At 36.6% G+C, this 21,849-nt stretch overlaps 1 protein-coding gene across 1 annotated transcript in view; it reads left to right on the forward strand.

Annotated features, from left to right (window-relative positions):
• The window catches only part of golga7bb (golgin A7 family, member Bb), a 38,843-nt gene that overhangs the window by 4,014 nt on the left and 12,980 nt on the right, over nucleotides 1-21,849 (forward strand). The window contains exons 2-4 of the mRNA XM_048205565.1: nucleotides 9,714-9,839; nucleotides 12,741-12,893; nucleotides 19,472-19,573. Of these exons, the coding sequence (XP_048061522.1) occupies nucleotides 9,714-9,839; nucleotides 12,741-12,893; nucleotides 19,472-19,573 (381 nt within the window). The remainder of the gene's footprint in view (nucleotides 1-9,713; nucleotides 9,840-12,740; nucleotides 12,894-19,471; nucleotides 19,574-21,849) is intronic.

Here is a 21,849-nt window from a genome sequence, read left to right on the forward strand (position 1 = left end):
ATTTCCCCCATGGGGACTGCTGGCTAATCCCCACAATGTAGATGATTTCTGGTTTTTCACCAAGATTATTTTTTGCCTAGCAATCATTGAATTGTAGATACAATTATTTATCTTAGAATTTATGCGCATCTTGATGTTTCCATCCGGCATTTTTATGCAATCGCTCAAAATTCACATAAAAATAGGTGGATCTTGAAAACATAGCTAGTGACTGAACCCTTATGTGGTTAAATTTAAAGTTCTAAAAAAAGATTGTCAGTTTAAATTGTTCATGTTGTTCAAAACAATTTTTTCTTTGTTCTTCAATGATGTTTATGCAAAAATTGGATAGTGTGGGTGTTATTTCAGCAAATTACCTCTCAGTGTTACATCTATCCCCATCTACTGTTACAAGTAGTAACTCTTTGTATTTGACATTAATTTACATAATCTGTAAATTTGTAGTACACATCCAAGCGAGTTCTATTTGTAGCAGACAAATGTGGCTCAAAGTGTATCAAAGTTTGAGACATCTAGCACAAACAACCACTGAGTTACTGATGCTCAAACAAAAAGTGTTATCCACTATATATATATATATATATATATATATATATATATATATATATAGTGTAGTGACAATATGTATTGTGTAGCTATAGTTCACCCAAAATGAAAATTACTGAGAAAAAAGCAAGTTTCCAGAGTCTTAGTGTAAATATTACATTAAACTACTATATGTAATTTTGAATACAATGTATATATATATATATATATATATATATATATATATATATATATATATATATATATATATATATATATATATATTATAGTGCTCAGCATAAATGTGTACAACCCCTTTGACAAGTAACATTTTAAACAATCTCTATGAGCACAAAAACAATTTCCAGAATGTTGACAAGACTAAGTTTTATATAACATCTGTTTAACTTATAACATGAAAGTAAGGTTAATAATATAACTTAGAGAGCAATATTTTAAGTTTTACTCAAATTAGGGTGATGCAAAAATGAGTACTCCCCACTGAAAGTCTCTGGAGCAAAGCTAAATTTTAGACTACAAATGTCTAATTTAACAAGAATTCAACCACAGGTGAGTCTAATTATTCATTACACAGGTGTCCAGCAGACAGTTGACTATAAAAGGGTGTTAAAACCCCTTCCCATTTCATGCTGTCAGCAATGGCACCACATCGAAGAGAAATGTCACAAGACCTGAGAAAGAAAATAGTTTCTTTACACCAGAAAGGTGAAGGCTACAAGAAGATCAGCAAAGCTTTACTTATCAGTCAGAATACCGTAGCAAAAGTGGTACAAAAAAAAAAAAAAAAAAAAAAAAAAAAAAAGATGAAACTGCAACCATCTCACAGAGACGTCCAGGGGTGCGTTTCCCGAAAGCATCGCTGGTGAACTATGGTCGTAAGTCCCATTGAACTCTATTGGTAACGACGGAACTTACGACCATAGTTCGCTTTGGGAAACGCACCCCAGATCGGAAGTAAACAGCTCAACGGGAGCATCTGATGAGAAGGGTTGAAGAAAATCGGCATGCAATTTCACTGCAGTTATCTAAAGAAGTAGAAAGCCAAACTGGGGTGACTATTTCCCGTGACACAATACGGCGTACACTGCAGAGGAATGGCATGCATGGGTGCCGTCCACGAAAGAAGCCTCTCCTAAAGCCCAGGCACAATAAAACCCACCTAGAGTTTGCCTGGGCCCATGCTGACAAAGATGAAGACTACTGGGACTCTATACTCTGGAGTGATGAGACCAAGATAAATGTTTTTGGAACTGATGGCTTCAAAACAGTGTAGCATCGCAAAGGTGAGGAATACAAAGAAAAATGCATGGTGCCTACAGTGAAACGTGGTGGTGTCAGTGTCCTTATGTGGGGCTGCATGAGTGCTGCTGGTGTCGGGGAGCTGCATTTCATTGATGGCATCATGAATTCACAGATGTACTGCTCTATACTGAAAGAGAAGATGCTACCATCACTCCGTGCACTTGATCGTCATGCACTTTCCCAACATGACAATGACCCTAAACACACATCTAAGGCCACTGTTGGATTTCTGAAGAAGAACAGGGTGAAAGTGATTCAGTGGCTCCTGATCTGAACCCAATCGAACACCTATGGGGAATTCTGAAGAGACAAGTTGAGCATCACTCTCCATCCAGCATCCACTCTCTAAAAGAGCTCATTCTTAAAGAATGGAAAAAGATAGATGTTGCAAAATGTCGCCAACTTGTTCATTCCATGCCTAGAAGCCTTGGTGCTGTCATTAAAAATCATGGAGGCCATACAAAGTACTAGATGTAGTAGTTTTTGTTGTGGGGTGTACTCATTTTTGCATCACCCTAATTTGAGTAAAACTGAAAAATGTGTAATCTAAGTTATATTATTAACCTTACTTTCATGTTATAAGTTAAACAGATGTTATATTAAACTTAGTCTTGTCAACATTTTGGAAATTGTTTTTGTGTTCATTGAGATATTGTTTAAAATGTTACTTTTCAAAGGGGGTGTACTCATTTATGCTGAGCAATGTGTGTGTGTGTGTGTGTATATATATATATATATACTACATAGGTTAGTCTTAACCCTATTCTTTACAAGACAACTTTTATATAATTCGGAAGTGAAACATAACACATTTATTAGTAGTATTTTATTTATTAATTTATTTAATTTATTTAGAACAGTGAAAGTTTTTGTCAGATTTAGCAAACGTCTGGAGATAGTTTTATCCCCCAAGTATAGCTAAGTAAATCCACACAGATAGAAGCACAGCCGTCTCCGGTTACATACTTACACCCTGTGCCAAACCCAATTAATTATACACAACACAATGAACTGTTTTTACTTGTGTTATGTGTTAACTGTGATCTCAAGAATATCCTGAGTTGATTAGAAGTGAATAGATATGGCAGAACAAGACTGTTAAACAACATTTTAGTAATGCGGTCATATTGCATGTATTGAACTGAATTGACCTAACCAAAAAAAAAAAAAAGTATGCTGATCTGAAACAGTTTTACAGTTATAAGAATAACTGAATGCTTAATGAAAAGATATTTGCATCTTGAAAGAAAGGAGCAAAAGAGAGGGTGGACAAGCGAAGAAATGAGCTAGCACGACAGAAAGCAGTTCGACTGTGTAACAGCCCTCTTAAAGTGTCACAGCTAAAGCAACCTGTAATTTGTTTCATGTGACCCTGAGGCCATGTGCACTCAGCATCTCTGCTAGCGCTTAGAGAACAACATACTGCCCTTTCAAGAGCTGCTTTATTTTTTAAAGGCATGGCTTCCATGCTCTGTTTACTCTCAATGAATCTTATGAATCGTTCTGATGTTCATCTTCTGTTCAGTCTCTGGTAGGTGGCAGATGTTTAGCAGGTCATGTGAGGAGGTCGGTTAAAAGTTGACAATCTGAATGTAACCTGCACAATTATGCAATAATAACATTTCATAATGGTGCTTAGAATCAAGAATACTTGACACAAATTGAGTATAGTCAGATACTTCATTTTGAACAGTATGTATATATATATATATATATATATATGTATGTGTGTGTGTGTGTGTGTGTGTGTGTGTGTGACCCTGGACCACAAAACCAGTCATATAGGTATATTTGTAGCATTAGCAATAGCCAACAATACATTGTATGGGTCAACATTATTGATTTTTCTTGCCAAAAATTATTAGGATATTAAATAAAGATCCTGTTCCATGAAGATATTTTGTAAATTTCCTACCATAAATATATATATATATAAAAAAATACATATATATATATTTTTGTGAGTGGATATGCATTGCTAAGGACTTCATTTGGACAACTTTAAACTTTAAATTTTCTCAATATTTTGATTCTTTTGCACCCTCAGATTCCAGATTTCAAAAATTTGTATCTCAGCCATACATAACAAACCATACATCAATGGAAAGCTTATTAATTCAGCTTTCAGATGATGTATAAATCTCAATAAAAAAAAAAAATAAATAAATGATAAATTGTAAGCCACTTCGTTTGCTATTTTGTTAACAAGTGCAATGAGATTAAGATGATTTTAAATGTGGTTAAGTGTCCAAATAGTTTTCTGTACTTAATACAAATTCAAAGCAATTCCTGTGAGTTTATTTTTTGCCTGAGCCGTTCAGCTGATTTTCTGTGAAAATCTGTTTGGTATGACAATCATTCACTTATAAACAAGCTTCAAAAGGCAGCCGCATTCTATTTAAAAGCAAATAAGTCTCTTAGGGGACTGGAAAGTCAGTTTATAATCTCCTGGTATTTAATTAACATGGATAACAGAATGTGCTCAAGATCAGCAGTGTTTGATTATAAAGGTATCTGTGTGCAAGATGGGTATCAAATGTTTCTTGATCTGTTACAAAATTTAGTCTAACAGTTGTTTTTTTAATTTTTTTATTTAGAATTTACAATATGTTTAAAACATTTACAATGTTTGCTAGTTTATTGTTCAAAAGTTTATAGGGTCTGTTTTTAATTGTACTCATTTTTACTGTTTTTGAAGAAAGTCCCTTATGCTCACCCAGACTGCATATGTTTTATTAAAAAAAAAAAAAAAAAAACAGCAACTCTCTGAAATATTATTACATTGTATTGTAGAAAGTATTGTGATCCCCCATCGCATTTAATAAGCCGTAATTGTTGTAAGTAGCCCATAAAAAAATTGTAGTACTACTAAATTTATGCTGATTTTAATAATAAAAAGCAGACTATGATGATTTCCTGATTTTTTTTTTTTTTTTTTGGTGTTTGCCACAATGTAAAAATGTGTATGCTTCATATGCTTAATTTACTTTCACACACAAAAAAACTTTTAAGCATTTCTTTTGTTTTTCATTTGTTTTGAAATATGAGATTCACCCCTCTAAAGGGATGAACACACCAGGCCGACGGTCGGCCGTCGGGCAGTTTTTCTTCGTCGGCCGACTAAGTTTTCTCAGTGTATTCCGCACCGTCGGCTGAAGTTGGTCCTCGTTGGCTTTTTTTTTGGCCAATTCGAAATGTTGAATCGCCGTCGGAGCTCGTCGATCCGTCGGGCCATCTGATCATTCTGATTGGCTGTTCAGCTACTGCCACCTGCTGGTACGGAAAGGCATTTCATCTTGCGCAGGCAAAGAACAGACGTGCTACTTGGCCGTCGGCTGTTTAGCGTTGGTTTGGTGTGTCAGGGCAACTTTGGACACAGACGCTGCCTACGTGAGCCAACCCCGCAGTCTGCTTTCGTCGCCACTAGTTCGTCGGTGTCGGCTTGGTGTGTTCTGGCCTTAACACCTTAAAGGTGCCCTAGAATTTAAAATTGTATTTACCTTGGCATAGTTGAATAATAAGAGTTCTGTACATGGAAAAGACATACAGTGGGTCTCAAACACCATTGTTTCCTCCTTCATATGTAAATCTCCTGCATGAAAAACACCACAGAAAAACAGGCGAATCTCAACATAACACCATTTAAAGGTGTACACACACCAAATCAGAGCATTTTTAATCCCACCCCAAAATAGGCAGTTAAAACATGGAATAATAAAAAATCTATGGGGTATTTTGAGCTGAAACTTCACAGACACATTCTGGGGACACCAGAGACTTATATTACATCTTGTGAAATAGTGTTCTAGGGAACCTTTAAAACATCCATGTTTTCCTTTATTTCTGCTTTATGTACATGTTACATGTGTTTACATCACATTTTGACCGATGTCTTTTGTATATGGATCTACATAATGAAACCTAAATAGCTACATAAAGTATTACAGTACACTAGCAGCAAAGGGTTCCCGGATGGGCAGCAGGCCTGTGCATCAGTGAATACTAACATGACATGATTTATATACTGTATTATATTGCATTTGAATGGTTTCAGTGTCTTGTATGTGCTAAAACTGAGCCCATAATCTGATTTATTCTTTCCCTTTGTAATGAGACCAAAATATTGCTAAACACCCAGCCCTGCAGGGCAGGAAAGAGGGTTTTTTTTTTTTATCTCTCAGTCGATTGGAGTCCTTCACTTATTACATGTAGGCCTATAAAGCACTATTAAACTGAAGCAAGTCCATCTTTTGCTTCCGCTACAGTGTCTCTCAAGGGTTTGAGAGCACATCAGCATTTCTCTTTTTCTGTGGGAAGAAACCCGAGCGCTGTAAATGTTCTGCTTCTGTCACATCTGTTTAAAATCATTTTCCACACTCACAAAGGAAGGAAGAGGAAATGCCCCGAGAGCCTATGAAGTCTTGAAGGTACACATCTTTCTTCCTAATATGCCTCTGCAGATCTGCTCAGCTACTTATGAAATGCATCTCAATGTTGGCAGCATCTAGAATCAACCTTTGACCCCTCAGATGTTTCTGCTGGACAGGCAGTTTCATTAAAATTCATCCTTTTCCTGAACTGATGAATTTTAATTGGCCGTGACCATCTGACTGCTGTGGGTTGTGATGAGCAATGATGCTAATGGTCTCACTTCAGGAATGTCACTGTACCCTTATCCTCACCTTTTAGACTTATTCACCAATTACAGCAGTGCTAACTTTGACAGTTCAGGACTTACAGAAACTTGATGGTTCCTCTTCCTCGTCTCAAAGTAAGCCCAATAATCACCTACAGTTCGTTTACTGACCGTCTGATGCGAATTGCACACAAAAATAGCAAGAGCTGGCAGAAATTGCCACTTCCAATCGGATTGGCTGATAAAATTGTATTGTTGTAGGCCCTATACAAATAGAGCTGCATGATTCCTAATTTTTAAAAGATAGTGATCTTGATTTGAACACCCATGTGATCTTAAATGACAAAGATTCGTCTATGTCTATTAAAACTTTGTACGGTCACAGCGAACATTCATCACCATCTGCGCTGGAGAGCAGTTGTCATGTATAGGAAACAGCTCCAAAACGTCTTTTCAACCACACAGTATCATTTGGATCATTTGGATGTTACAATAATCCAAATTATTGCAGAAGTACTGGGATAAAAGTTTATAGTTCAGATATAAACCCTGATGTCTGCGGTTACCTAATCACCTAATAAAGATTGTATAAATTACATTGTTACATCAGTAGGTGGCGACAAATGACAAACATATTAAAAAATGTATTTGTCATTGAATCATTCATTCAATAGATTTGTTAAAAAATGCTGATTCATCCAGTAATGAAACAAATCTTTATGAGCAAGTCATTAGCCCCTTTCACACAGTAATCCCAGTAAATTAGCGTAAAATTACCGGAATGAAATATGCTGTTCACGCATGATCTCTTAATGGTAATTTACCAGTAAAGACTGTATGTGTGAAAGGGGTATAATAATATAATAATAATAATAATAATTAATTCCATTTAAATAGTTTTTAAATAGATTCCAGCAATTAACATTTTGTCAGAACCTCTAGTAAATGGCATTATTTTGCTTAATTTTGCAATATTTTATTTTAATAAAAAAAAAATAATAATAATAAACATTTGTGGTTCTCAATTTATCCAGAATCATGCGGCTCTAAGCTATACAGCTTTTAGGAGTACACCAGTTGTGTTTACATTGTAATACATTGGCAGAAGTTTGGCGATTTGGCAACCAACATTCTTCTGAGTTTCTTCTTTTTGACTTTCTTCTTCTCTGTTTGGGATGACATGAGGGTGAGTAAATGAAGACAAAATTTAGATTTTTGGTGGAACTCTTCTATTAAGATAAACCTAAATGCCACATAATAACAAACCAAACTGTTATTATTCACTTTTCATGTTGGTCAGACAGATTTTTCCTATAGATCTTGGCCAAAATAAGCTGCAAATTGTACAAGGCTTTATGTTGATAGTCAAAAGTCTGACTATGTAAAACTTCTCTCTGTATAACTTGTAGATAACAGTTTAGATGACCTCCCAAGTGTGAATAATTTATCATGTCTTCTGGGAGAAATCCAACTGTGGACAGTCATGTGGCCAGATAAGCCACTTGCTTGTGGTTATGCTAACAGCTGCTGTGGGATTTCAGACAGCAGAACAGCTATTATGAGCGTCCTCAACCTGAGTCTCTCTGAGCGATGTCTCCGTGGAGGAGTGCAGGATAATTAGGCTCGTTTCATTTGGCATGAACTAAAAGGCTTTGTGTGTCGTGGCAACAATGAAGACTAATTATCATTCACATCCATCCTTATGAAGTTTTGGTTACTAATTCTGAAATTCTTTGTTTATATATATTTCCAAGACTCTGGTTCTTAAAAAATAAGCTAAAATATAAACTGCTTATTTTAATTTTTAAGATGATTTAAAACAAAAAATTATGAAATCTCTTTAAAAAAACAAAAAAAACAAATGATGCCCCTTGGCGCTCACGGCCCCCCTGGTTGAGAAGCATTGATCTAAAGGAGACATGTCAGATTATTAAACAAAACTCTCCATTTGTTTTCAATTTAATCTCATTACTTTCTAGGAGAAACAATGAGTTATTGATTTTAAAATATATTTTAAAATGATTTTTCCATCATATAAATTCTACACTGTTTTCTGTGTATGCACATGAATACTGTACATATTTTGCATGAAGCCATAATTTATATTTGTAAAGGACCATTAAACTTGCATCATTATTTCTGTATGTCTCAGCACTGGCCTTTTAGAGTAACTTTACTATGTTAGCAATAGAGCATTAACAATAGACTTATTTTTGGCATCAAAGCTTTCAGCAATTACACTAATGAGACCGCAACTGTGAGGCCAATTAATTTTTGCTGAAAATAAAGCTGTGAGCCTCGTCTTATATCTTGATCTGTTAAAATACGGATTTGTTTACAAGGAGGAAACAGGGTCTCGAAAGAAAGAAAGAAAGAAAGAAAGAAAGAAAGAAAGAAAGAAAGAAAGAAAGAAAGAAAGAAAGAAAGAAAGAAAAACTGATTCATTGCTTGCAGTGTCTGACAGAAAGCTTTAGGATCTGCAGTACAGCTTTTAGAAAGTCTGTTCTTAATTCATGTTGTTATTATTTGAAAATTAAATTTATGAAACACATTTGCCTCCAGCCACTGTGGATAGACTGAGTTCTGGAATATGTCTGTCCAACTGTATTGTCAATTAGAGAATCAGGAGAAATAGGACACAGCAAATGGTCATTAGAGCTGAATTTGCACCTTGGATCCATCAGGTTTCATTCTCTCTCTTGGCTCTGTAAATTTATTTCATTATGTTTCCAATGCTGGTGAAGATGTTTTTTACACATAAAGTCCTAAAACAACTCATCAAGTGTTTCTTTTCCTTCTTTTGATTGATGCTCTGTCTTCTTTCTGGCCCAAATTTTATAAACATGCATACATATTCCTTCATATTTTAAAATATTATTTCTTCAGAGGCCCCTGTCCGTTTTTCATTTTGATAGACTGATTCTCTTGATGTAGGTCCAGGCTCTATCATTTTATATTGTAGGTTTTCTGTGTGCCTTGGAAGAGATAGAAACCATAAATCATTAAATTAATTGACACAATGTCATACTGTCCGGACCCTCTCAATTTTAAGTGTCAAATCTCAAATTCTTATCCACATGTACAATGATATAACTGTGCAAGTGAAGATTTATGTGAAAAATGTATAAAATGACATACACACAAGGCTCTATGGCCTCATGACTGTACCATTTATCATTTTGCGTTTCAGAAAAATGTTTAAGAGCGCCCCCTTTGTGTCTCTTTGTAGTTCCACAACCTCCAGGAGCTGCGTCACAGTGCATCTCTGGCCACCAAGGTCTTCGTTCAGAGAGACTACAGTGACGGCACCATCTGCAAATTCCAAACCAAGTTTCCAGCAGAGCTGGACAGCAGGGTGAGTTTCAGATGAGGGTTTGGGGAGACATCTGATGTATTGCTACCATTTATGTGGGCGCACATCCCATGAGGCATTGTTTTTTTCTTAAAATTTTTAATTGCGTAAAGGGATCATACAATGACAACTCAAACTTTCCATGATCTTTTGAAATAAAAAGGTCAATGTAAACATATTGCAATTTATCATAATGCCAAAATGCCTTCCCTTGTTTATTGACACTAAGCTGTAAAAATGGCTCCTTCTGAACTTTGGAAATTTTCTAACGTCATAGAGGTGGATATATTGACGCATGTCCATCTGTGTGTACACATCAAAAACACTTAAACAACTTGACCAATTTTATACTACCATTCAAAAGTTTGGGGTCAGTAAGATTAAAAAAAAAAAAAAAAAAACATATATATATTAGTGCTGTCAAAATTAGCATGTTAACACAGGCGATTAATTTTTACAGTTTAACGCATTAAAAATATTTAACACAATTAACGCAGCATCCATTTTATCAATTATAATGTGGCTAGTGTTACATTATATGATCACGCTCTTATTCAAGCAAATGCTTTTAAAGCATTCAAGCACCACAAGACAAACGAGAACGTCGTGGCACACGTGGCTCGTGTGCACAGAAAGACGCGCGCCACCAGTATCGTGTTCTATTTTGTACTTGAACAAACAGAATTATGCCAAAATGCCAGTGTTTTTTTCAAGTATATCCTCATAAAAGCAGTCTTAAATGAGTCAAATAACATCTTAAAGGTGCTAAAGAGGATGTTTTGTTTTATACATTTTTGCAATATTACTTGAAACTGTCTTTACTAACTGATAAAAGACTATTTATTAGGTGCACTGAAAGGAATAATATTAATATACATCATCTGTGCACGAGGTAGGGCCTTAAAAACATCAGCCAATCGTTTATGCGATCATCGCGTAAACGATTGGCCCTCTGGCTTGTCAATCACTGCCATGACGTTCCTTGTGAGAGACGAGCGTGGCTGCGCGCTCCAGTAACTTTCCACACTCCGCATGCAATGTTTTTGTCAGGAGACAGGAGTAACAACTGCAGATTATGAGTTACCTGTGGTGAGTCCGACATAATGAATCCACTAACATGACACAGCGAATGCCGGTGGTAAACACTCGTGTTTCAATACTCGTGCACGAGTTTTGGGAGGCATTCCCTCGAAATGAGCTGTGAAGGAGGGGGGTTGTTCTTACGTATGCTCTCATTTCAAAAACTCAGTAGCAGTCTTTGGTTTCTCAGTCGACGAAAAGATCCTCTTTAGCACCTTTAAATGAAGTTAAAGAGTTGTGAGAAAATGACAGATAGGAAGACAGATAGGAAGGCCACAGGTATATATGACATTTATTATAATGGGTTTATGTGAAGATTGTTTTAAGTTCACTTAAATTAAAAGTTATTTTTTTAAAGCCTAATAATTGTTGAAGCTTTCAGTTATACTGTAATGTAGAATGTCTATGATTAATGTTTTTTTAAAAATCACATTCATAAAGACATCAGTACCAGTATTAGTATCAGTGATACTGGCCTTCATTCATAAAAAGATGCCATTAAACATATATTTAAGGTGTCTTTAAGTTGTTTCTACATTAATTTGGAGTGTAACTGTGGAATTATTACAATATAAAAATATTAAAAATTCCAATGTTTTTAATCGCGATTAATTTCAGAAAAATGTGCAATTAATTTGTTATTTTTTTAATCGATTGACAGTACTGATGTTTATTCAGCAAGGATGCATTAAAAGTGAAAGTAAAGACTAACATTGTTACAAAATTTTCTATTTCAAATAAATGCTGTTCTGAACTTTTTACTCATCAAGGAACCCTAAAAAAAATTCCACAAAAATATTAAGCAGCACAGCTGTTTTCAATGTTGATAATAATAAGAAATGTTTCTTGAGCGGCGAATCAGCATATTAGAATTATTTCTGAAGGATCTTTTTTTCATTTAATACATTTTATCAGTTAATCCATTCTTTAGGAATAATTTTGTCTTTATAATATTTTTTGTTAAAGGGTTAGTTCACTACAAAAATTAAAATTATGTCATTAATTACTCACGCTCATGTTGTTCCACACCCGTAAGACCATCTTTGGAACACAAATTAAGATATTTTTGATAAAATCCGATGGCTCAGTGTGGCCTGCATCGCCAGCAATAACACTCCCTTTTTCAATGCCCAGAAAGCTACTAAAAACATTTTTAAAACAGTTCATGTGACTGCAGTGGTTCAACCTTTCATATTTTAAATACTTTTTGTGCGCCAAAAATAACAAAATAGCGACTTTATTCAACAATATCTAGTGATGGGTGATTTCAAAACACTGCTTCATGAAGCTTCGAAGCTTAACGAATCATTTGTTTCGAATCAGTGGTTCGGAGCGCATTTCAAACTGCCAAAGTCACGTGAACTATTGAAGTTTTAAAACACTTATGATGTAACGAAGCCTCGTTTACTTGAAATCATAGGATTTTGGTGCTCTGAACCACTGATTCGTAACAAAAGATACGTGAAGCGAAAGTGTTTTGAAATCGCCCATCACTAGATATTATGGAATAAAGACGCTATTTTGTTATTTTTGGCGCACAAAAAAATATTAAAGTCGAACCACTGTAGTCACATGAACTGTTTTAAATATGTTTTTAGTAGCTTTATGGGCATTGAAAAAGGGAGTGTTATGATGCAGGCCTCACTGAGCCAACATTTTTTTTTTTTTTTTTATATATATCTTAATTTGTGTTCTGAAGATGAATGAAGGTCTTACGTGTGTGGAATGACATGAGGGTGAGTAATAAATGACAGAATTTTCATTTTTGGGTGAACTAACCCTTTAATGAAAACATCATTGGTTTAAACTGACTGCTGTGCACAGATCGAGAGGAGCCTGTTTGAAGAAACGGTGAAGACGCTCAACTGCTATTATGCAGAGGCTGAAAAGATTGGCGGTCAATCCTACCTGGAAGGCTGCCTGGCTTGTGCTACGGCCTACATCATCTTCCTGTGCATGGAGACACGCTATGAAAAGGTATTGAGATAAAGTCTTCTCCTGTTTCATTTACAATACACTCAACATTCATCAAGATGCCAATTCTGAGATGTAAGATTGAGAACAGCTCCAACCCATGGCCGCCTTTGAAGATCAAAGAGGAGCATTCAGGCCTGGTCACCCAAGGATTCACAAAGAATCAAAGCATTAGAAAGTTTGAACATTTTGATGTGCCGGCCCATTTGAATCTGACCACACACGTTCACAGTAGCAGATGGAATCACTTTCTTTGAATAGCAGTCAAACGAAGTTGAGATAAGTTTTGATATGCCCTACTTAGACAATAGTTCCATTGTGGTGAGCACCTGTCCACCAATGGCCATACCTGACCGAATCATAACATGACATTCAGTGCTACGTATACTTCCAAAGGGCAGCTAATTACTCCACACAGGTGTGCATCACCTGCACTGAGATAGAGCGGATGTAAAGTCCCTGCTATCTCTCTCGCTTCAAACTATATTCATCTTCATGCTTTAACATGTTTGAAAAGTGACATTGTTCATGCCTAACCCACATTATGCAACTGCAAGGTCACATCAGGCTTTTCCAGAGAGTTATTTGTAAACTCCATCCTGTAAAAATGCCCACCTTAATGGCGAGCTCTGATAAACTGCACCCACCCATGATAAGCACTTTTGTTTGTTGCTCCAGCTGACAGGAGGCCACACATGAGTGGACACGGATGAGTTCCCTCATGCCCCGGGCTAGCATGATAGCATCTTCCTCATCAAAGATGAGTGATTGCACACACAAGTCAGGGCAGCGGAGACAGAGATTTAGAGCGTGCTGCACTGGCACACGTCAAGGCTCAAGCCCGTAAATATCAAAATGACCTTTCGTTCTGTACAGAAGCAGCAGTTTTCAAACTGTGGTACACGAGTTGGAAATTTTAAAGAGTACATTTCACCTTTTTCTGTAAGATCTAAATAAATCAATAATGAAGTTTAATAATGTGTGTGTGTGTACTCTACCGGTCAAAAGTTTGGAATAATAATGATTTTTTTTTTTTTTTTTAATGTTCTTTTTATTCTCATGTGCTCATTTATTAAGATTAAAAATGTAATAAAAACACAAATGATTTGAAAATTAAAAAAATAAGTTTTCTATTTTATTATGTTTTAAAATGTAAAGATGTTAAGATTTAAAAAAGATTTGATCATTTGATTCGTTCGAACAGCACAAGAGTGATTAAAGAGCAGATGGCTCCTTATGCTTTTGAATCACTTTCGCTGTACTTTTTGTCCTCTTACTTTTACTTTTTTTTTTTTTTTTTTTACATTTTGTCCTCAAAGTTGATGTGCTAGAAGCAGGAAAAATGGGCAAGCGTTAGGATTTGAGCAAGTTTGACAAGGGCCAAATTGTGATGGCTAGACGACTGGGTCAAAGCATCTCCAAAACTGCAGCTCTTGCAGGGTTTTCCCAGTCTTCAGTGGTCAGTATCTATCAAAAGTGGTCCAAGGAAGGAACAGTGGTGAACCGGTGACAGGGTCATGGGCGGCCAAGGCTCACTGATGCACGTGGGGAGTGAAGGCTGGCCTGTGTGGTCCGATCCAACAGACAAGCTACTGTAGCTCAAATTGCTCAAGAAGTTAATGCTGGTTCTGATTGAAAGGTGTCAGAATACATAGTGCATCGCAGTTTGTTGCGTATGAAGCTGCATAGCTGCAGAACAGTCAGGGTGCCCCTGACCCCTGTCCACCTCCAAAAGCACCAACAGTGAGCATCAGAACTGGACCATGGGGCAATGGAAGAAGGTGGCCTGGTCTGATGAATCACGTTTTCTTTTACATCAAGTGGATAGCCGGGTGCATGTGTGTCGCTTACCTGGGGAACACATTGCACCAGGATGCACTATGGGAAGAAGGCAAGCCGGCGGACGTAGTGTGATGCTTTGGGCAATGTTCTGCTGGGAAATGTTGGGTCCTGCCATCCATGTGGATGTTACTTTGACACGGACCACCTACCTAAGCATTGTTGCAGATCATGTACACCCTTTCATGGAAATGGTATTCCCTGGTGGTTGTGGCCTCTTTCAGCAGGATAATGTGCCCTGCCACAAAGCAAAAATGGTTCAGGAATGGTTTGAGGAGCACAACAATGAGTTTGAGGTGTTGACTTGACCTCCAAATTCCCCAGATCTCAATCCAATCGAGCATCTGTGGGATGTGCTGAACGATCCATGGATGCCCCACCTCGCAACTTACAGGACTTAAAGGATCTGCTGCTAACATCTTGGTGCCAGATACCACAGCACACCTTCAGGGGTCTAGTGGAGTCCATGCCTCGATGGGTCAGGGCTGTTTTGGCAGAAAAGGGGGATCAACACAATATTAGGAAGGTGGTCATAATGTTATGCCTGATATAAATGATTTAAAATGCCCAGGGAGGAAATGAAAACACACACACACACACACACACACACACACACACACACACACACACACACTATATATATATATATATATATATATGTTTTGTGTGTGTGTGTTTTAAAGTTATAATGTAAAATTCTGTAATATTTCTAAGTCACTAATGAAATAAGCAAATGCAATGTAAGTCACTTTGCATAAAAAGTCTGCTAAATGAATAAATGTAAATGCAAGCTCATGCAGCTTGAGTGCTGCTGTAAAGCTAAAGGGTAACAATACCAAACTCTAAGAAATTCATGTTAATTTTTCAGTTTAACTTTCCTCTCAATTTATTATGCTGATATAAGCTGTAATGAAAAAGCATTTCCACTGGTGGTCTCAGACTTTTGAACCTCGCTCCATATTTACATGGAATTTTTATCATGATAAATGAATGTAATTTTTTTGGATAAATGTGTGCTTGTACTCTTTGTTCTGGAAAAACGTATTTCACCTTGTGTTGCGCCAAGTAGCATATTAGCAGCATGTGTTGGATTTGCTCCTGTGAGTCATTGCTCATCCTGAAGTTTGTTCATGGCCACTGAACTCAGAACAGATCCTTTTTCTTTCCTTATTACAAACATCTCGTCCCTTTTCATGGCCGGTTCTGTAGAGTGGAAAGCAAAGCGAAGCAGAGTGATGCACAGTTTCACTCCACTGGGGTAGAGAAATGCAGACAGCCTTTGCAATGCTCACTTGAAAAGTCAAACAAATAAACTTGAGTAATCTAAATAAACTACTGTTAGATGCCTTTGATGCTTTCATAAATGGTCCTGACAGTAAACAATATAATAATATTAGCATTCATTTAGTTTTATTAAACTACAGACTTCTTTTTTTTTAGATAAGCTAATTATAGCCTAATTATTTTTATTTATTTATTTATTTATTTATTTATTTTTAAAAAGAGGACCTTATATGCTTTTTTACATTTTCAACTTTCTTTATTGTATAATGTTGCTGCTTGAGCATGAAAAAGGTCTTAAGTTACAAAGCACAAATTCACTCCAAAGGGAGTTATTCTCTATATCCGTAAGCACTGTTACTGAACTCCCTGAAAAGCCTCGAAGGTATCTTGAGTTTTCTTCTGGGAACAAACACATGTATGGAAAAAGAGGGCGAGGCCTGGTTGAGTTGTGTTAGTAGTATGTTGAAAATTCCAGTTATGTTAAGGGGCATGACATTTCTGAAGCACACTCAGAGTGGTTGACCAATCACAATATACTGGTCCAGCTATCCAATGAACACACATTGCACTTTTTGGAAGGAGGGGCTTCATCGAGACAGGAGCTAAACAGAGCATTACTGACAGACTGGGAACAGAGGTTCTGCAATAATTTTAAATATGTGAAAAACAATGTGTGTTTTAAACATTCAGGGCCCTATTTTAACGATTTAAGCGCATGGTCTAAAGCGCACAGCGCAAGTGCACTTAGGACGTGTCTGAATCCACTTTTGCTAGTTTAACAATGGGAAAAATGGTTGGCGCACCCGGTGCATGGTCTAAAAGGGTTGTCCCTGTTCTCTTAAAGGTGCCCTAGAATTAAAAATTTAATTTATCTTGGCATAGTTGAATAATAAGAGTTCAGTACATGGAAATGACATACAGTGAGTCTCAAACACATTGTTTCCTCCTTCTTGTGTAAATTTGATTTGTTACGTAACAGTCGGGATCATTAATATGCACGCTCCCAATATTTGCATATGCCAGCTCATGTTCAAGGCATTACACAAGGGCAGCCAGTATTAACGTCTGGATCTGTGCACAGCTGAATCATCAGACTAGGTAAGCAAGCAAGGACAATAGCGAAAAATAACAGATGGAGCAATAATAACTGACATGATCCATGATATCATGATATTTTTAGTGATATTTGTAAATTGTCTTTCTAAATGTTTTGTTAGCATGTTGCTAATGTACTGTTAAATGTGGTTAAAGTTATCATCGTTTATTACTGTATTCACGGAGACAAGAGCCATCGCTATTTTCATTATTAAACACTTGCAGTCTGTATAATTCAAAACACAACTTCATTCTTTATAAATCTCTCCAACAGTGTGTAATGTTAGCTTTAGCCACGGAGCACTATCAAACTCATTCAGAATCAAATGTAAACATTCGAATAAATACCATACTTACGCGATTAGACATGTTGCGTGACAAACACTTTGTAAAGATCCATTTTGAGGGTTATATTAGCTGTGTGAACTTTGTTTATGCTGTTTAAGGCAGCGAGAACTCGGGGGAGGGGAGGACGAGAATTTAAAGGGGCCGCGCACTGAATCGGCGCATATTTAATGAATAAAAAAAAATCTATGGGGTATTTTGAGCTGAGACTTCACAGACACATTCAGGGGGCACCTTAGACTTATATTACATCTTTTGAAAAGATGTTCTACGGCACCTTTAATGTGTAATGGGTGTGTTTTGGGCATAACGTGCAATAAACCAATCAGAGTCCCTTCTTCCATTCCCTTTAAAAGCCAGTTGTACTCGCGCCATGGCAGATTCGCTATTTACATGGTGGAATTTGTAAGCGGAAAAACTGCACTCTAAAAAATGCTGGGTTAAATATGGACAAACCCAAGGATTGGGTTGTTTTCACCCAGCCATTTTTTTCAACCAAATTTGGATTTAGTTTTTTAGCCAGCAATATATTAATTTGGTAAAAGGCATGTTTTTGCTCACCCCCAAATAGTGGCACATTTGTGGGGTATTTTAAGCTGAAACTTGACCAGACCAGAGACTTATATTACATCTTGTGAAAGAGGGCATAATAGGTGCCCTTTAACCCAACCTGCTGGGTTTGTCCATATTTAACCCAACTTGGGTTGTTTTTAACCCAGCATTTTTTAGAGTGTGAATGCTTTTCTAGCGAGGAAATGGATCTGCTCGCGTGTGAGCAGACCATCTACGGGAAAAGCTGGATTCCACCAAAGCATTTTTTATCTTTATGCACACAATAATAATCTTTTACATTGTAACCCTTTTATTTTTAATATTTGGCATGTTTGTGTGCTGCTGCGTGTCCTTGTGTGTGTAAAAAGCAGCGTGTATGCACATTGTGCACGCATATTACTAACGCGGACTTTAAATAACAAAAAAATATTGTGCCATTGACTTTAGACCAGGTTTCAGTTGGTCAGTGGCACAGTCTATTTCAGTTGCCTCAAAATAGTAACACGCCAACAATGCACCTGAACACACCTCGTTTTGAGACCAGCACACCCATGGGCACTCAAATGGGCGCAAATGCATTTGCTATTTAAACAACATGGCTCAGGACATGAAAATGATAACTGCGTCGGGCTGAAACTAGCAAAAAACATTTGTTTTGCCTGGCGCCGCATTGTGCCGAGTGTATGATAGTTCCCTCAAGCATGAAAACATTTTTGTAGACCCTAAACTAAATCAAGGCTTTGTACAAGGGCATTATATGGCCTCTTTAATAATTATTATTATTATTTAAAACAAAAAAACTTTTTATTATTAATTCTAGTTATAATATATAATTTTTTAAAGTCTATTCCATGAGAAAATAAATTTAGGGAGTAACTTTTTATCTGCTGTAATTGAATGGATTGTGAAAAGTGGGTGTTGCTTACCAGAATGGAGCCAGGTGATTGAAGGGGAGCGGATGAAAAGTGAAGAGGGATTAATGATGTCAGCCAGCAAGGAAAGTTGTTTCAATTTTTATTTTATGCTGACTTGAAAAGCCTGTGCACACTAAGAGCTATAACTATAGCAATAATTATAATAGTGTCTACACCAACGCACAATATCATTCTGTTTATCATAGGCATGTGCTGCAGTTTTGTCATCTGCCACTTTAAATGCTCAAGCTCTTTAAAGAAGGATGGATTTTGATTGGATGTCAAGGTTTTTATCATTCATCAGCTGGGGAAAAAAAATTGTTGTGACAGTGATTCCAAATATATTGTTTCTATGTGCTGTTATCATTATATTTATGGTGTAGACTCTGCCATTCTTTTACATTAAGAATGATTTATAAAACTATATCTTTATTGTTATCGTTATCGGCCTTGGTGTGAACGGGCCTTAACAGATAACAGAAAGGGAATTATGATAACATTTCTTTTCCTCTGTTTGTCTCCTCATTCCTGTCCTTTCTCTGACCCCCACAGATACTGAAAAAGATCAGCATGTATATTCAGGAGCAGAATGAAAAGATCTATGCACCCAGAGGTTTGATCCTCACAGACCCCATCGAGAGAGGCATGAGAGTGGTATCCTTTGCAAACAGTCCGGGATGGTTTTCAGCCTTACGTTATGCATTTTTGAATCGTTGGCACCACCACAAACTTCGAACTTTGATGACTTATCCTGTTTGGTTGCTGAAAAGACTTTGTTCTTTTAGCTGTCACTTGAAGCTGAGATATTTTCCCATGGCCATGTTTTCCTTTCAATTCTGACTTCCACAAAAAAACAGAAAGATGGTTTATATTTGGTTTGGCACAGCATGATGCCAGTCAACACTGTTGTGACTGTGTGTCTTCTATTCTTTCCAAAGTAGGAAGTCACACTTTCATAAGAGTCACGTACTATGCAAAGAATATAACTTCACCTTCAGTTGTTCAGCTGAGGTGACACTTTGATATGTTGATATAAAGCAGAGAGGAAAATCTGCCTTATTTGAAGGTGTTTCTTTCCATTTTCCAGCATGGTTGTAGCTAGGAAACTGTGTGAGACCAAAAAGTGCCTGAGGCCAGACCTGATTGGAAACATTCTGTCTGTGTGATTAAAGAATAACTAGAAAAGGAAAGTTTGTCAAGACAAACAGCTTAAAGTGTTTGACAGCTGAGTTTGACGTCATTAATATTTCAAGACTGAACATCCATCAGTGGGATATATTGGGATAACTTTTCAAATCTATATAAACAACAGGAAAATAATAATATCAAAAAGAGAACAATCTGGTTTTGTCGCATCACAACAAGCTGATTGCTTCCAGTGCACATTTAACCCAAATGGTGTCATTAATGAAATTTGTCCTAATTAAATATTACTGAAAATGTATATGTATTTTTATATGTAACTTCTAATGGAATAACTAAAAATAATTTAGTACAAAATGGAGGCTGCGGGAATCTACACAGTAAAAAACAATTGTTGGTTTAACTTAAAAAAGTTAGTTACCTGGTTGTTTTAAAATTTTGAGTTCATTGAAATAAAAAAATTAGTTAATACAATTAAGGCGATTAGTTTAATGAACAGAAATACAAAATATTATGTTATCTGAACCACACTGATTATCTAAGTTGATTTGACAAAAGAAAAAAAAAACATAAACCCTTCTGCTAAAATAAACGGTTATACTTACCATTTCTAAAGTTTGAGCAAGTTAATTTCTTTTTTTAAAGAAATAAATCATTTTAATCAGAAAGGATGCATTTAATTGAAAAATAAAAAAGTTTCCACAAATATATTAAAGGTACAATATGTCATAATTTTAACCAAGGCTCCGGGAAGTGTGAGGAGTCACCTGTCAATTGCGTCATACCCGCGTTACTCTTGGTTTCCGGTTTTATTTTGTAGAAACCATGGAAACACCAAAGACGCTTTAATATTTACATGTTTTAATAGGCAAGGGAGCAATTGTTTTGATATATTTATAGACAGAAAACGAATTGTTGTTATATAGCTCAACACGTTTAGTCTCATTGTTTAAATCTAATTTAGAGAAAAACACTATTTTGTGAAGTAGCTAACAGAGCATAATCAGATGCAGCTTTATTTTTAGTAACAGTAATACATAATTTTCTCCATCATACAATACGTTTTAAAATGAATTGCATGCCATTTATCAACACAAGCCATCCAGCACTTAATATGATATTCTAAAATCGATCTATGTTACTGCAGTGTGTCTCAAACAAGTGTCTCACAGCAGCCGCCGAGCAAACGCACGTCATTTTCAAAACACTCAAATGTATCTAATATGATAAACAGAGCTGTGTTACCTCATACTCATGACCGGAAAAGCGGAAGCGGCGCCGGCGACTGTGACATAATAAAAGTTCCGCTGCTCGTGAGGCGTGTGTTGCGCAATCGCTCCAGTGGCCTCATTCAGCTCCCACAACACTCGGTCCTGCTCTGCTTCATACTTCAATAACGTTAATAATCGCATTCACGAACGTGATTTCTTCCCGAGTCCTATCCCTATTCTTTTGCACCGTCCGTTGAGGTGGAGATCACATGTCCCAAGTTCCCTTTCAGTCGGTCACGTTCGACGTACGTCAGTAGTGACCGACGAATTGGGATATCGCTTAGAGAGCCCTATCAGCTTCGTGTGAACTAAAACAAGCCAATGGAATTGGCGTGCGATATTTGCATAATGCGCACCGCCCCCGACAGGTGTATATAAATAGGAAGCGGATGCAATCGCACTCTGTCTTTCGCTTCGGAGCCATACACTGGTGTCCTGCTTCAGACTTTGTTTAAACTGAAACTAAAACTGCCTCAGAAGAGGATTAACAGCACGCTGTTCGTGTTGGTAGTGAAG

This window comes from Megalobrama amblycephala, linkage group LG10, assembly GCF_018812025.1.
Source record: "Megalobrama amblycephala isolate DHTTF-2021 linkage group LG10, ASM1881202v1, whole genome shotgun sequence".
In the NCBI taxonomy this organism is placed as follows: Eukaryota; Metazoa; Chordata; class Actinopteri; order Cypriniformes; family Xenocyprididae; genus Megalobrama; species Megalobrama amblycephala.